At 42.9% G+C, this 17,762-nt stretch overlaps 1 protein-coding gene and 1 long non-coding RNA gene across 2 annotated transcripts in view; both read left to right on the top strand.

Annotated features, from left to right (window-relative positions):
• The first annotated feature begins 4,639 nt into the window (after window positions 1-4,639).
• The window catches only part of GMDS (GDP-mannose 4,6-dehydratase), a 414,580-nt gene continuing 401,457 nt past the window's right edge, over window positions 4,640-17,762 (top strand). The window contains exon 1 of the mRNA XM_071736566.1: window positions 4,640-5,066. Coding sequence (XP_071592667.1) covers window positions 4,959-5,066 — 108 coding nt within the window. The 5' untranslated portion in view covers window positions 4,640-4,958. The remainder of the gene's footprint in view (window positions 5,067-17,762) is intronic.
• LOC139792769 (uncharacterized) lies at window positions 5,675-11,931 on the top strand. Its single transcript, XR_011724390.1, has 5 exons — window positions 5,675-6,009; window positions 6,874-6,969; window positions 7,599-9,435; window positions 11,039-11,232; window positions 11,749-11,931. It is a non-coding gene; the product is annotated as an uncharacterized lncRNA (long non-coding RNA).

Raw genomic sequence — 17,762 nt, 5'->3', positions numbered from 1 at the left:
CAAGTCTTGAGTAAGACTTCCAGGTGCAGACCTTTAGGATGGAAACAAATAGTGGCACAAAGCCCCAGCCTGGATCCTGCTCCTCCAGCAGCTTTGTAGCATCATTTCATTGTAGTGTTGGAGATATATGTGAGAGAGCAATGAAGCACTGACTTTGTCTTTGAAACACCATGCTGTTCAGAGAGCTATAGGAATCACATCCTGCACAAAGAGCAACAAGAACTTTCCCTGTCAAAGGATGCATCTTTGCTGAGAGGTTGGTAAATCTGGCCAATCTTACCACCCCGTTCAAAGCAAACAGGCAAGCTTTTGTGAAGAATAAAAAGTGGCTGTGAGTACTTTGTGGGCTGGGCACAAGCCACAAATGCCAAACACAAAGAGCTCCAGCTGGGAGCCAGTATTGCCAGGAATCTTTTTCCCTCTGTAATGCTGAGTCACAACACTGATGTCTCAACTTCTCATGACCCTGCCTTTCCCACTAAGAAGGTCCTAATGGGTAAAAATATGACAGCCTGCAGGGAAGGGTCTGAAATGCAAGATCTTTTTAGATGCATAAGAAGCACCTAAGAGGGAAGGGATGCCAAAGCACTGCTTACCTCCAGGCTTTGTCCTTGGGGCTTACATTCCAGAACCTTCCCCTAAATCCTTCTGTTGCTGCTCCACCTGACAATCACCATGTCAGGGCACCAAGGTTGTGCATCACTCCACATGCCATCAAATAGTCAAGCCAAAAAATACAAAAGTGATTATGAGACTTTTTATCCATTCATCCTGTTGCCTCTGCTCAGTCTTCATCTTTCTTTTTTATCTTAATCTTTTCTATCTTTATTATTTCTTTATTCCATTGTGCACAAGAATGTACATTATTGCACACTGTGACAGATCTCCCCTGAACTCCCCCTTCCTTCCTCTTCCTTTCCACAGCTCTCTATCTCTGTGAAGTCAATGAACGCTATAATTTTCTGCCATTATATTAAAACACCAAAGTAGAAAAGGGAAAAGAAACTCTTTCTACAGTACTGTCTTCTGGGCCTACTACATCATCCTCACTTTCCTGTCTCAAAGGTCCTCAGCAAGGAAAGTGTGCTTGGATGTATTACCCATTCTCCACTGGCTCCTGTTGGCAGCCTCCAGAGCGGCCCTGGTGGGGCTTTGAACAATCCCTAGATGCCACTGTGGACTTCACAGCTGGGGATAGGGTCCAAAGTATTTGGTAGATGAATTTAAGAAGAGTACAATGTATTCTGGCCATGGTTTCTCTTCTACTACTTCTAACTCCTGTATAGAACAGGATACAGTGGCATCATGCCAACTTTTACTGCAGTTCTACTATGGGTGACACTCTTAACAAAATAATAGCAGATTTAAATCAGGAATTTCTGCTGCTGAAGTTAAAGTAAGGTTACTTCCTTCCTGCAAGCACTTACAATGAATTCACATTAGATTCTTAAACTTCACACAGCTACCTTTTCAAATCAGCAATGCAACCACATCCCCATTCAAACATCAAAATCATCAGGTTTGGTGGTATTAATGCATAATAATACCTATATGTGGTATTCATCCATTCACACAAGATTTCAGTGTGTGCTCCCTCCTTTTCCCTTTCCCTTGACATTTAACATGGGATCTTTTGTAAACTAATACACTTAAGTCTCTTCCTCCTATTATTCCTCTCTTCCTTGCTCTAACACTTATTTTATCTTTAATTTTCTCTCTGTGCTTTGAGCTTGCTTATTTTCATTATTTCCTTGTTTAACCGGTCTGACTTCAACCAGTTGCTCTCTCCATCCTTCTTCCCTTGTGATACATGTTCTTGTCCACCATCACCAAGCATCTTTCTTCACATCTCTCCTATCTCCTTCTCCCCAGTTATTGGAGTGGAAGATTTACAGTTAACACCACTCATGCTATTCTTTTTTAATTCTCAGAGCCCATCAGTCTGTCTACTTGTTGGACATAAAAATTTGCTCCACACTCATGCTCAAACAAGAGCCTCCTCTTACACAGACAGATTCAAGGGAGCTGGATGTGCAGAAGTGTCACTCTACTGTCTCCTCTTCATGAGTGCCTTGCCAGTTTTAGAGGCCAGAGCCACGTCCACACGGACGGATGAAAAAATTATTACTGTGTGGGCAGACATAGCTTTAAGTTAAGTAGCACAGGCTATAGTACAGGTGCTGGAGGCAGCAAGAGGACATCAGTGCAGGCCAGCACTCATAGTGAGTATTAATCCTAGGGTCCCTGGGGGCTACTGGTCTAGTTTTCAGCTGCAGTCCATCAGAAATTGCTGTCGACACCAGAGCAACTTAGGTAAAATCTAGTACCTGTGCTACAACTGAGCCTTCAGTCTCTTCTCTAAGTGTACCTTGGAAGACTTTGGTGACAGAACCTTCTTTGTGCATTAAACCTGGAATGTGCCCCAGTGCATGCCAGGGGTAGACCTAGCAGGATTATGGTAGCTGGCTAATGGTGTCTGCAACTACCACTGCCAGACTTATAAATGGAACAGAAATTTAAACAAGTTAAAGGGTTTTATTATTTTTTTTTTTTTCTTCAGTCAGCTGAAATGTGATCTAGGCTGCATCCTGTTTGGCTTCATCTGTCTGTTTATAACATATAAGTATTGACCAAAAATTCAAGTGTGAACCTTGCTAAAGTCCTCAGGACAGCCTGGTCAACATTGTCCTCTTGCAAAAGTGACACTGATTACAGAGTCTTTTCTTCTGAATAACACGTGGGTGCACATGCTGAGTTGGAAGGAAAGCTATTGCATTGAACAGGGAAAGAGCCAAAAGTGCCTGTCAGCTCAGAATACATTCATAGGACACAGTGATTGTTCAACTGATGCTCTTGATTAATCAGGCAAGTTAAGGCCTGAACAGGCTTGCCCCCTTGGGTGCAGTGCTTTTGGGAATAAGTCAAGGAAACTGAGATGTGTGAAAAATAGTTCTTGTGGCATATTGGATGACTGGGGTAGGAGAAACTGTATTTGGAGAAAGGGATCAGAAAAAGCCTCTTGGCTGCACATTAACTCCCCAGTGATGGGGGTTTCTCTTCTGGCTCATGTTCAGGACTTGTATTGTCAGCCTTATGCAGCACTTTCTTGAGCAGATCACAGAAAGAAGGCAGGCTATGCTTTGGGGTACAGATAATGGACTGACTGCCAGGGAAAGCTAGCATTTACAAGCTTGCCTGGCCACAAAAAGAACAATTTTTTAAAGTTCTAGCTTATACATTGCTTTAGGCAGCTCTGATCTAGTTTGAGACGAATGATCTATATAACTAAGAACTGAAAAATTACTTGCTCCTAACTTCCTCTAACCTCAAAGCGTAAGCTTTTAAATAAAATAAATTTTGAATTTTGTGCTTTATTTCTTGTGTACAGAGTAATCTCAGAGTATTTTTTTTTTTTTTGGCCCCAGTGTATTTTTGAAACTAGAGATAGTGGCATTCATATTATTTGTCGTGTCCCTCATAAATCAACCACTAGCGGAGAGAGATCAGTTTGCAGAATAGTAGAGAATGTTGCCAGCTCCATAAAGCTCCATGTGCCTGGGAAAAGTCTTGGAAAGAAGAAGCAGGAACTGCACAAACGGGATGACATCTTGCAGCTGAATAACCGCGGCATAATACAGTGTTTCCATTCCATCACAGACTATGAGAGGATTTAAAGTGAGAGCTGTTGCACTTGAAAGTCAGCATTCTCTCCGATTCAGCATCTTTTATTATTTTTTTTTTTAGTATGTTATGGGCTTTCAATGACACAGAGTAATTTTTTTTTTCCATAACAATAGTAAAATCATGCAGAAGTCCCACCACCCAAAAGGTACCATGAGGAACCTCTGCGGTGACAGCCTTGAGGGATTAAATTTAGAACACGGACAGGCGCCTTCTCTCTAGCAGATACAGCAACACGTTGCCTCAATAAAAGGGGGCGTCTGTTTCGTGTTTCATCAGGCAAAAAAATATTTATTATAAATCCCTTTTCCAGAAGCCTCTGGGTCCTTTACAAACGCGTTATTTTCACGATCAGAAGGGTCCAGGAGGACCCGCTTTACGCATCTCCACCCCACTGGCACCTCACAGGGATCCACTTTCGACCCTGAGCTGCCTCCGGGGCACTCCCCGGTTACTAAAACATCCCGGGGGAGGGCAGCAGGGCCGGGAGGGCGGTGACTGACCGGGAGGCTCCGGGTACCCCGCGTCCCCCCGGGGCCGCTCTTTCGCACCACCAGGTGCCCCCGGCGCTACCGCACGCTCCTCCGCGCCGCAGGGGGCGCTGCACGCTCCCTGACGCCGGGAGAAGAGGGGACTCGTCCGCCGCCGCCGCCACTGCCGCCGCCACCGCCACATCCTCCTCACGGACACGCGGTCAGGAAGTCGGGACCGCGCTCCTCAGCGGCGGACCGACTGGGCTGGGCTGGGCTGGGCCGGGCCGGGCCGGGCCGGGCCGGGCCGGGCCGGGCCGGGCCGGGCCACGCCCCACCCTCCCGCTCCCAACCAATCACCGCGCCCGCCTTGTGCAGCGGCGCGCTCCCTCCCGTATCCCCTTCAAGGAAGTGTCGGGGGCTCCTGATTGGCCGAGAGGGGCGGGGCGAGGGGTGGGCACGGCGCGCCCGGTTGCGGGGCGCGCGCTTGCGCGGGGGCTGTGCCGGCGGCGGCGGAGCTGGGGTTGGGGTTGGGGCTGGGGTTGGGGCTGGAGCTGCACCTGGGGCTGGGGCTGCACCTGGGGCTGCCGCGGGGCGGGGCGGGGCGGTAGCGCTGTCGGGCGCGGAAATGCGGTGTCCGGAGGGGCAGAGATAGCCCCCGGGTGGTCGGCAGCTCATGTGCGAGCCACGTTCGGTAGCTGCAGGCGTCCTTCCCTCGGTGCCCGCCCCCAGCGCCCTGAGCCGGCCCCCTCCCCAACAGCGGTCGCGCCTCCGCCCCGCACCTGGGCCGTACCCGCCGCCGGGAAGATGGCACAGCCGGCGACGGAGACGTCTGCCTGCGCCGCGGCTGCGGAAGACGACGGCGACGAGGTGAACGGCAGGAAGGTGGCTCTCATCACCGGCATCACCGGGCAGGTGAGGAGGCGGGGGGTTCCCCTCTTTCCTGGGGTTTTCCCTGCCTGGAGCACCGGGGCTGCCGGAGGCAGGGGTGGGACGATACACCCGCTGTGAGATGCCCCTGGCTGAGGCCGTGCGTGGGGGGTGGTTGGGGGCTGCCCGGTGCGTTCGCAGGCATCCGAGACCCGCCCTCTCTTCTCCCGGGACCCCGGGGGTGCCTTCCCAGCCCCCGGGGCGGCTGGCCCCGAGCCCGCTTCCCCCCGCTGCTGGTGGTGCCACCCCTGCGGTGTTCGCCCTCTGATAGCCCCCGGCTGGCTCCGAAGCGGAGGGACGGAGCGGACCGGTCCGGGGGAGGAGGCTTCTCTGGCCTCACCATGGTGAAGTTAATCCCTGGGGGGCTAAAAGGGTTTTTCATTAGGGGTGTGGTGCATCACTTTTTTTACCCTCAGTTTTGGACTGTCTCGTAGTAATCGATACCAGGAAAGCCTAAGAAATGAGCATAACGTGTACTGAGACGAGGTGTGAAGTGAGGTGTCAATGAGAAAGGAGCCACCGCGTGTGTTTAAAAGAAAAAAAGAATAAAAGAGAGCCAGCACTAGGAGTCTTCATCAACAGGGCAGGTGTGAGGGCAGGTTTGTTCTCAGCAGACTTTTCACTTAGCTCTTTGTCACCTGTCTCTTTGGCATGCTGGGCAGCCATGCTTCTACAGTCAGCACCTGCTTTATCCCCAGACCTGAATGGATGGCAAAAATCATATCCCTAGGCCACTTCTTCAGTATTCATGTGCATTCATTGCAGTCTCCAGGTTGTTTGTTTTTTTAGCTGTATTACTTATAGGGATAATGATGCTCTGGGAGTCCTGGTGCTTTGAGCAGGAGGTGCAGGAGAAAGGTGGCATGGAAAGAAAAATCGCAGCTTCCGTTGGAGTAACTCCAGCATTGTGAAAAAAGATGTGCCTGTGGTGAGTTTTGTCCTGGTGAGACCTACAGGAGTGTTGATGTATGCAGTTTTTGGCTTTTGCTGCTCCACTTCTGACAGGTCACTTGGATATTTGGTTGGATTATTTGTCTACAGAGAGGTCTGCATTGTTGTGTCTCTGGGGGCAAGTGGGTGCTCAATGAAAGCTGTCATGTGCACTCTTAGTCATATTTGAGGAGCACTTTGGTTTGCAGTGTAGATGTTGCCTGCTGTCTGGAAAAAAAACTGCTTTGCTTGTGCACTGTTAACCTCTTGGAATTTCTGAGTGACTTCTGCTCAGAGGGTTTCTCTCCTGTGGCTGGAATAAGCTATGAAGTAGATAATGTTGCGTAGTAAGCATTAATGCTCAGATTCCCAATGGAACAGCTTTTTTCTTTATGGCTCGTGTTTAATCAGTACCAGCTTCGTACATGGAAGAGCTTCTCTTTCAACTGTGACTTGTTCTGGTACACTTCAGATCCAGTTGTGAGGTACTGGTGTGGATTCTTTAAAAATACGTGAGCAGTGTGGAAAAGCAGATGTCAAAACAAGCAGGTTGCTCTTTTACTCTAAGACAATGTTTGTCGATGCTCATCTGACACTTTCTGAGGGAGTAAATCCAAAGACAATATAATCACAGCAGCTTTCACCTGTTATTCAAGAGAACCTGGACTGTGCTTTGAACATTCACCGGCTGTTCATGTTTTACCTCATTGTATCTGTTCCTGTGCATTAATAGCCGTCTGCCAATAGCAGACTGATGAAGCCCCTCCAAGTGCCTATTTGACAAGGAGGTCAACAAACTCAGAAAAGTGGAAAAACTTATAATCTGTGTATACTAACATTTTTGCTTGATGTTTATTTTTAGCAAGTGCACAGTCAGAGCTTTCCCAAGGACTTCTTTGGTGCTGTGTGACAGTCTTCCAGTTTGTTGACAGAAGTTTGTTTCTCTTCATCGAAGATAGTAAGTTAGAGGCCTTGTAGCTACAACACCCTGCTTCTTTTCCATACTGTGTTCTCTGTTATTTTTCTCTATTTTCAAAGCAGCTTTTCCATATTAATTTAACTTTGTCAAACATATATTTAGCATCGGAACAAGTGGAGAACCAGGGCTAGTAAAGGCCTGGAATACCTCAAAATTAACCAGTGAGGGTGGGTGTCTTAGTGACAAGGCTGTACCAACTCTTGGCTTGGAGAATTTTTGTATTGAGAGTGGCCTCTTACGAGGTCCTGTAGTCCTCCATCATTTTGAGATCTGCCACTAGGAATCTTCATCCCACTTTTTCTTAGATGAACTTTAAAGAAAGCAACTGTAATACTTGTTCCTTGCCCCTTTTTCGCTCCCTTTCTTTATTAATAGCTGTAATATAATTTGGAGGACTCACACAGAAGTGGGAAACCTGGTTTCTGTTTGTTATCTGAGAACAGGCAAATTTCTATGTCCCACCTACCAGCAGAAAGTCCCTATTTTTAAACTTAATTACCATGTGTAAAATATACAGATATGCTGAAGTAGAAACTAGAGCTCAGGCTTTGTCTTTCTCAGGCTGTTACACTAATTATTGGGCTAAAAAGTGTTGGTCTGTTTCACAGTCTTCCTTGCAACTGGTGTTCTTTCAAGAAATGAGGTAAATTTTGATCCCTTCAGATTGAGGAAGGTGTAGGAGAGAATCACATGGTAAACTCCCCTTATTTACACTGGGCCTCTTCTACAGCAAATTGCTTTTAGAAGTGAGTTGACACAGTTGTATTGTACAAGGAACCTGCTTTTGTTTGCGTGTGGCCAGTGTACTCTAAGAGTATCTGCTGAACTGAGGCCCTGTAGTGCCTGGTTCCTGGAACAAGGTTAGGTGGGAGATGAGTGTTGAGCTAACTGGGCCGTGATAATTTTCTGCAACTGTGGAATTATGCTTTTGTCTTAAGAGTGCTTTTGGGCCAAGTAAGGTGCTGCTTGAATTGTAGCAGCCCTTCCTGATTTGACACAATGTCTCAGCGAGTGCATTTTATCACAGTGTTGAAATGAGATGACTCATTTTATTTTTCAGAACTTCTGTATAGCCATGAGCCAGTTGTCCATCTTTTCCACTGACAGAAGATGGGGTTTTGCTCCTGCTATGATGGAGAAAGAGTTGAGCTCAAGTAGGGCAGTATATTGACAGATGGTTCAGCTTTTGACTGAAATATGCCATGGAGATATGGCACAGCTGTGACTTCTGAATTATGGACTTCTAATGGTGTTCAGAAGACTTTACAGGATGCTAGAAGAGGATGGTGGGTCTATCTTCACAAGCTCTTCTGTATAGGCAGTGACTAGAGGCGTGTGCCAGCTCACTGGACCAGTTAACAAAATCTGACTGTGTGTCTTGCTTCTTTTGTAGATAGAAGGTGTTAAAAGGAGAGGTCTCTACAAGGACAAATGTGTTACTGATAGGAAGGTGATTTTGTGACCTTTGGCCAAATAACGACACAAGTTTGCAAAATGCATGGTGAAGCCACAAAGGAAAATAAATTCCATAATTCCAAATTGCCACTCATGACTCAAGTGGCATTCTGGCTGCAAGACCTTAGTCTATGAGATCAAAGTAGACAAATGTACCTTCACAAATTGTAACCCCATGGGGTTAGAGAGAAATCAGTTTCAGTCTACTACTTGCATTACTGATAAGAAACCAAGCCTGTAGCCAGCAGTGGTGTAAACTCCTTTTCCAGTGCTGAGATTACCCTTATCTCCCTTCTCAACACAGCAGTGGGACAAACCACACTTGACTACTTGACTGTTTTGCTGAAGTAACTTCCAGAGAAAAGTAGTTGCTGTGGTTGGATGGATAAAATATTTCTGAAGTGTCACATAGGTATTGGTCTGCTGGTAGACTACTTGTGAGTAATTCATTGTGTTTTCTTTATTTATGGCAAAGTATTTCAAATCAAACATGCCGTTGTGTATACTAAAATGGATATTTTTTAATTTTTTTTTTTTACAAAACTGAATGTGACTCTTATTAAAGTTTTTTTCAGAAAGCAGAATAGATGTACTTGGCTTTTCAGACTTTGATACCTTGAAGAATTGTTCTGTAAAAATGGGAGTTTTGAATCAAATAGCAGTATAACTAACACATTTAATTCTAAATTATGCAGATATGTCTTGTCTCTTATTTGGGGAAGATACCAAAGCAGTATTTTGACTGCAAATCTGTCTGGAAAGTCTTACTGCACTGAATCAGCCTGATTTGTCTTTTTGTACACTTAAGCTTGTAGGAGTATTTAGATATTTGACTTCCTGGAGAAATACTCTCTCTGGGTCTAACTGCATGTTACATGTTATATGTTAATGTTTCTACTTTTCCCCCTTAGTCACTGGATTCTGAGCAGTGAATAATATCTGTCTTGTGTTTGGTGCTGTCCTTACTGATTTACTTGGAGAGACAGTAAGGTAAGAGTTTGTAGACCAAGATCATTCAACAGGCACTTACAAAGTTTTGAATGAAGCAATGCACTAGAACTTGAGTGTCAAATGGCCAGAGGCTACTGGAAATTGTAGATGAAGGCAGTTGTGTTTCTGCCTTTTGAGAACTCCTACAGCAGCACTACACTGCTGTACTAGCACCAGCTTCTGCTCTCTTGCCTGCAGTTATGTCAATTTTGACTGCTGTTTGGCAAAACTTAGGGATAGAAGCCTTTAAAGTTTCAAGCAAACCCCAAGATATTGTAAGTACAGCTCACAAGTGAGTATGCAGAAATGCATACTTTAATTGGTTGATACAGGTAAAATATGGGGTCTGTGTTTCTGGTATCAAAAGTTCAATCATTTAATTATGACCTCTGCTATTCATGTAACACATTAAACCCCTATACATGTGCTGTGCAAGTTCTGTGGGGCTGTTACAGTTCATAGTTTGAGAAAGACTGTACTGAGATGAGTGGAAAAGGTACTGAGAAAGCAAGGTTTGCTGCTGTGAATTGAGGTTACATTCTTGTTTTAAATCTGGCTGTTGAGAACGAAACCAACCAAGGCAGATTCTGTGGGGCAAACTGTCTGTAGTAGTACAACGTGATTCATTTCTTGGTATTTAAAAAAAAAGTAATGAATAGCTTGTATGGAATGTGACTAAAACTTTGATACCCTGTAGCTAAAAGAACTTTGTTTCTTGGAGAAGAGTTAAGGCAAAGCTGTAGAACTTTTACTACACTTTAGAAAAGCATCTCTTTCAAGTATTGTGACCAAGTGGTGGGGTGGGAACTTTTGTCACTAGGGAGTGTGTGTATACCTGGAAGGTAGATGTAGAAAACATGAGTCTGTTGAATGGAAGAGGACATTGGTTTGCTAGATGAAGGGTAAAATCCAAATGATTGCTTTTCTGCATAAAAGGAGGAGGATAGTTTTTGCTGGAGTGAGTAAAGCTAAATATTAGTATTGCTGTCTTTCCATTCAAACAAATACTGTCTTGGTTGATACCAGGTACTTTGATACACAGTTGATACATAGTTGCTTTTTTTCACAACCAAGAGTTGTCTAGAGTGAGAACTTGTTGAACATACTTACCATACGTTGAGGCTGCAGAGATGTAGGAGCGCTAATTTGTGCACAAACTGAAATACAGGAAACTTCATATAAGCTTGAAATGGTGTGTGTTGTTTGGGGGTTTCTTGTATGGTTGAAATTTGATTACCTTGCCTCCCCCTTTGAAGGGAGGAGAGTTACCAGATAGTCTAGTTCAGCTAATGCATTGACCTCTAACCAAAAGAATCTGTTAGGAAATAGGTCAATGTTTTAATTTTTCCTTCGTGTTTCATACTCTACAACAATTTGTGCAGACTGGCAGGGATTTTTTCTTCTCCAAAAAACTGGGAGCTCAGGATGTTGGCTGCTCCCTGTGCCTGCCTGGAGGAGCCCAGCTGTATTCCAGTGCCTTTCAGGATAGTGCAGCTTGTGGTGTGGGCTAGAAGATATGGTAAAAAATACAGCTGGTATAGGATTAGTTCATGCATGTCTTGATGTATTAACTTCCCGTTTTTTTCTTTCCATCTTTGCACAGCTTTGCTCAGTGTTTGTGACTGCCAGTGAAGTCTGTTCTCTAGCTGCTTACTGCAGAGGGAAGTTCTGTTAGCCTGGCTCAGCTAGCAGGTATTAACTGAAGGACAAGTGCAGGCAATCAGATTCCTTGTGTTTGAACATCATATGCACAGGATGTGGATTGAAAAACAATGTGAACTGCAAGGGAGTTATAAGGTACTGTATACTGTGGTGTGTACCTGCTGTGAAAGCAGATAAAATACTGAAAATGTTCCAGGAAATATAAAACTGTAAAGCTCATCTTAATGGTGATAATATATATATATATAACAATTGAAAGCATGGCACCCAGTCTGTTTTTGGGAAGTTAACTTCCTTCAAGCAACTTTTCTCATCAAAGTTTTTGATGGTGTGGATAACTGTGAGGGCTATTGCCACTGTTGCCATGACTGGCAAGGAAAGTAGAATATTCCATTGCTAGCAGCTTTCTACTTTCTTAGTCTTGAGGGTTTTTTTGTTTGTAAGCTTCTTTATTTAATGAATATTGGTTACTGGCAGTGTAGACAGAACCTATATTTTTCTATTTCCTGATTTTTTTTTTAAAAGAGTTGAAGCATCTTCTCTATGGTCCTACAGCCAGTCTAAACTCAAGAAGGAACTCCTGTGAAAACCTTTTTCCTGTGACTTCTTTCTCTCCCACTAAGTTTTGGTCTTTTCTCCTCTGATTTTCAGATCTTTTGGCTGTTGAGTTTACTGAACAAGGGAGTCAGTTTCTTAGAAAACAGATAGCTATGCAGAAGGACAAGGAAAATGGAATACTTAAACCTGCTGATGGCCTGTGTGAAGAACACCTCAAAAGTTACCACTCTGATTCCTGTAATCCAAGGAAGCTGAATAAAAGGTTATTTCAGTGCAGTTGTGATACTGGTATTCATCCTAGTTGTGCTTCCTGTTGCACACATCTTATTTTTCTGAAGGGTAATGGGACTGATTCATTGCACTTAACTGATGCTTCCATTTAGTCTGGGAGGAATGAAGTACTTTCTTTATCTTGACAATTTCTAGCAACTTTGTCCCAGCTTCTTCAGGCTTTTGGGTCTGGAATAGAGCCCTGATAAAGTGATCTGTTCTTACAGACTTGTCAGCTCTGCTTCCCTTTGTACACTCTTGTAGCACAACTCAGGCTTATTTTGGAAAACATTATTTCCTCGAAGCACTAGCAAGTTAGCAGTGTGGTAAATGTCCAGTTTCACCTCTTACAGGTGTGTGATCTGTCTTGCTCAAAATCTCTGCTTGTTGATTTTTAGCCAAATTAGCATAATAAAGGATCTTTTTTTCTAAAAGATTTGTCACCTTCTGCATCGGTCTATGAATTCACTGGTTGTTTTTTGATGATTTCACCTAAGGAATTTCTTTGAGTCATATGTATATTAAAAGAGGGATGCGGTTATGTCCAAAGTTTTTCAATGAAGGAAAGCTGCAGGAGGTGAGTTAAAAGTAGAATTCTCTCCAGTTTCCTCTAATAATTACTGGAAAACCCCCATAGGTTGTTCCTTTTCTAGATCATGCATGGATTGCACAATCTAAATACATAATGAAGTTTTTGTAAAGCCTGCCAAGCAAGATGATATAAAGTAGCTTATCTGTTCTCACCTGTGCTTTTTACACATCATTAAGCAACTGAACTTCCTCATATGCCATGTAAATAAATATTGCAACAATTTTTTGTTTATTCACAAAGACACAAAATAGTATACCCACGGGAGGCTTCCTTCTTCAGAATTTTTAAAACCCCTGTAACAAAAAAGGGGGAAACATGAATTTTTGCTTTGTAACTCAAAAATGTCACCTGACAGTAAGCAGATTAAGTCTCAGGAGATCTCCATTGACTTTATGATCTGATTGCAGTTAGCAAGTACCATTGTAGAGCACTTGTCATCTCTGTTGCATTGAATAGTGGTATAGCTTGCATTGTGCAGTCAAATTGGTCAGTTAGAAGTTGTCAGCATCACACCACCTTTAAGTACAGTGATCCAACAGGTATGTCAGACACAAAAATCTGCTTCCCTTGGGTGTGAGATGCCACAGATCTTGGCTTTTTTCAGAGGTTTCAAGTAGATAAACTAGCTTGGGCTGCATTCACTGTGCTGTAATACCCTTGAATTAACAGGAAAATTTGCTTGCTCTGGAAAATTCTGATTAACAATCAAATATAGTAAGATACAGTCAAATATTATTAAAAGTTTTGGCAAGACTTTGCCTTAGTTGTCATTTGATTGATATTGCTGGTTGGAAATTCTCAAAAGTAAAATTCCTATAGCCTGTGGTGAAATCTAATGTGGAAGGAAAAAATTTGGGATGTTGAATATCTTAATTGAGTGCTTGTGCTGTTAAGAGAAGATCCCTTGTCTCTGCTGAATATCTGACACCTGCATAGTTACTAAATATATGCCTCTTGTCTTTTTTCCTCTAAGTTCCTGAGGAGGTAATGTTATTTGAATGTTATGTGTATTGCATACAAATTTCTAAATCTCCACCCTCAAGGATGGTGCTGAAATATGCGATAATAGAATATGCATCAGGTCTGCTCCAGCTGTTCCTGTATTTTCATAGGCACTGGGAGGTGGCTTGTCACAATAATGCAATGAAGCCTTAAACCACCTGAAAAACTCCCATTCTTCTTCCAAAATTAAATCCCCCAGTCCCTCAAAGTAAAAAGCAACCTCCCTTCCCAAAATCAGAAGCAGTTTGAAGAGTAGACACTTAATTGTATCCTACAGTGTCTGAACTGATTTCAGAAGTGGCTCAAACATATTTACCATTTCATGAATGTAAGCAAGCTTTTCCCAAGGTATGTGTGCATGTCTGGAAGCAAAGAAAGCCTCAAGTCAAGCAGGGAATACGTCTGACTGCTCCTATATATAGCCTCTTCCTGAATTTTATGCTTCTAGTTCAATATGCTAGAGTCCCTTCTGCCTGCTAGTTGCCAAGCAGGTGTCAGAATTGGCTACATGATCCTGATCTGTTAGATGAAGGTTGCCTCTCCACCTGTGTCTTAGTGATTATCTCTGTTTAACACATCATGATTAAGGTAATCATGACAAGATTTCTGCTGAAGAGGGTAGTAAAGGCACAAGTAACTCGCTCTTGGGTCTTACCTGGCTTCACCTATTACTTTTCACCTGTAGGCTGAGGTGGTTTTGGGCAATGATCGTAGATTGTGCCTGAATTTGTATCACCAGATGGAAAATACCGTCAGTGGGTTGGTGAGGCCCATCAGTAGGGGAAGCAACACTGTCCTCACACTGGAGCAGAGGGCAGCTTTGTCATCCATGTGTGCATCCGTCAGGATCATGTGGAAGTGTGACCTCTGCAGCTAAGTCCAGTTTGTAACTATGTCTGGCTACTGGGAGAAATTCCTTCTGAGAATCATAGTTACTCCCATCATAGTCCCATAGTCCCTATCTGTGCACTTTACTTGGTGCTGCTCTGGAACTGGGAAATTGTACCTCACTCTTTAGGCTGCTCCTTGTTAAACTGCAGGCATTCTGTCATGGGATGTGGTTATTTCCTTATTTTCCTTTTTTTTTTTTTTTTTTTTTTTTTTTAACCCTAACATTTGTTTTGTCGATGCAAATCTCTTTAGGTGCATTAGCAATGTCTGGCTTCTTTAATGATACTGGAGGTGACCTGTAACTTCCTCTTGGGGATAATTTCTCTTCTAGAAAGATACAGAGCAGCCACTCAGCTTTGGCTGCTGGTTGGTGTCCTTGCCTTCTTTAGCACCAGTATTGCTCTCTAAAAGCATAAGTATGGAGCCAGTTTGTGCTTGAAATGCTGAAATGACTGGCTGCACTATCTGGATCTCGTACAACTAAATAAGTGGCTTTCATGTCACTGACTTTACCCGTGGTTACACAGTAGTATTCTGTCAATCTATTCCTGCCAGAATTTAGCATGCTTTCCACAACTGAAATGAAAATACTGTTAAAATCCTACAACGTTTGCAGTATACATAGAATATAGAGCTCTTCATACCTGCATGTAAAATACTATATTCTTCTATATTTTAGGTGGCTTTGTAAGGTATCTGTGTCCCATGGGAACTCTTTAGAAGAAACAGCCCAGAATCTTCTTTGCTGGTGCTGATTCGGCTGTTACTGGACATAAGTTTCTCTGCCAAAGGCCCAGGTCTGGTTTGTACCAGTAAAACTTCACGGCCTCTCTGCTTACAAGTTGGTTTTTTTTGGTTGTTTTTTTTTTTTTTTTTCCTCCCTCCCTATTTTTACAATGAAGCTGGAAGCTGTTTCAGAATACTGTCTGGCCTTTGGACAGCAGCTGAGGCTCTGTAGGTCTGCAGGCTGGGGAGCACACATCCACTTGTTTTTGATGGTGAAGTGGGAAAATTATTCTTGAAGATGTGAAGGCAAGGAAGTCATAAAGACTCAGAGTTAAACTTCAGTTTATGCCCTTGCCATCCCATTTTAAGGGAATAGTCATACTTGTAGCTGATCTGAAACTGCAAGTTTATAACTGTGGTTTTGCTTTTGAGGTCTTGAAATTCTGAAGGTTGACTGATTTGCATTGAATGTTTCTATGTTCTTATTGCAACCCTTTATAGTTGAATATGTAGTGCAACTTTTTCAGTTCTTTTTCTACATTTTACAGTGTGATTTGATGGTTTTTTTTCTAATTTGGGTTCTTTGTTATTCAAAAAGGAAAGAGTCAATACTGAGCATGTCTTATTAAAATGACTCTTGCTGCATACTGGGTAATATTTTTGTACTTTCATACTCTCATAGTTATGCTGGATCACTATTTAATCATGTTAATAAGAATGTCTTTGTAGAAATGCATTGTTATGCTGAGATTTCCGATTTGTGAAATGTGGGTAGAATTTATAGTCATTATATTCTCTTGCTTTTCTTCTTTAACCAGTGTAAGAGGTCAGACTTCCTTAAAATTGGAAAGTAGCTTAGTCAGATGGGAGAATACCATCTGCTGGTCCCTTTTATAGTACAGTTCGACTCGGTCTCACAAAAACTTTGTTTTAATCCTTAGATCTTGTATCGCTCTGTCTTGTTTAATGAAAGGGAAGTATAACAGAGACTTGTCTTAAGGTTCTGGTTGTTCTCAATTTGCCTTCTCAAGCTCCCTAAGCAATAATACTGTATTTTGTATTTTGATAAATTTAATGAACTGTAAAATTCTGGTTTAAGTTATTGCTTATACATAAATATTTTTAGTTAACATGAAGGCATGCAAAGCAGGAAACTCGAAAGATGTATTTGGAATATACAACTTCCCCATAATTTCATGTTGTAGCTAGTACTTGTGGTGGTGGATGTTCAGCTTACTCTTGACGCTGGTTAAGTAGAGATTTTCTTTGTGTGACTTTAAAATGTGATGGGGAATTTTCACTAATTATTGGAGCCATTTCCTTTGCATGGGCCTGTGTTACTGGTGGGAACTTTCTTGCTTAACTGTGTCTCCATCTGAACAAGTTGTCTAGGCAGCTGTTAGGGTGAGTGAGAACCCTCTAGATGATAGAGAGTGCAGGCTCATTTGAGCAAATGTAGGTTTAGGCTGGGAAAACTGCCACTGTGAATTGCATGGCTATTCTGATGTCTGCTCTGCAGACTGTGAAAGGTGCTTAGGATGGCTGCCTGGTCGGAAACATTTATTTCATCTAGGGCTCTCTGTAGGAAGTGAAAAGGTGGCAGGATTTGCTTATTCGTGTTTCATTTTCCTAGTAAGAAAATCTTACTGTACAGTAAATGCCTGTCTCTAAAAGTAAAAAAAAAGAAAAAAAAAAAAGTACTTTTTAGAGGTATTGCTTCTGTGCAACTGCTGCTCTGGATGATGTGAGGAGTAACAGTGCTCCCAACTCACTACGTGCATCCTGAGCACCCTCTGCACACCCCTGCAGCTCTGTTGTCACTGCTGTTGTCTCCTTCCCTTTAGTCTTTCTGTTTGAGGGACCAGCTGGCATGTCTGATTTGCACTTTCCTTGGGCTCAGTGATGTCTTTTGTTTCTCTCTATCATGGATGTACTGGGACTTTGATGTTAAAACATGATTCCAGCCAAAAAGTGTAATGACTTTCCTTCCAGAAGTCTTTGGAGATTCACTGAAACTATGGCATTTTGATGTTAGCTGGTGGCTGTCCATGTTCCCCTCGTAAAACCTCCCTATAATTACTTGCAAATGTTGGCACCTACTGTATCGTCTGTGTGTGCTGAAGGGCAGGATGGGTCCAGTTTATAGCCCTGGATGGTAGGAAAAGGGAAAGCATGGCCAAAAATCAATTAAAGAGAGATTGTTTTGAGAAAGTACGAGCCCACATGAGCAGTTCTTGACTTTCAGTGGGGGTGGTTTTGATGTTTTGGGGCTTTTTTTGTGCTTTCACGACGAAAGAATTTCTAGATATGAAAATGGCATTGGCTAGTAACCAACTCATGTATATATATATATATATTTCTTTCTTTTAAGATTTAAAAGATTACTTTTAACTGTTGAGATAGGAATTTTTCCCTTCAGTTTAACATTGTGTTTGTGTTCAGTTTTCCCTCTGGCGTTTTTTGGGCTGAGGGAGAGATGGGAGAGTTTATAAATTTACAGAGTTTGGCACGTGTGTTGCCTTTAAGTCTGTCTAGTTACACATGTTCCTCTGATTGTCTTAATGAGGTGACTTCATTTTAATGTCTGATCAAAGGAAAAGATGTAGAAAAGGCCAGGAGGAAAATC

Source organism: Heliangelus exortis, chromosome 2, assembly GCF_036169615.1.
Source record: "Heliangelus exortis chromosome 2, bHelExo1.hap1, whole genome shotgun sequence".
NCBI classification, from domain to species: Eukaryota; Metazoa; Chordata; class Aves; order Apodiformes; family Trochilidae; genus Heliangelus; species Heliangelus exortis.
Note: the sequence above shows the minus strand (reverse complement) of the source record. Positions and strands in the feature narration are given on the sequence as shown.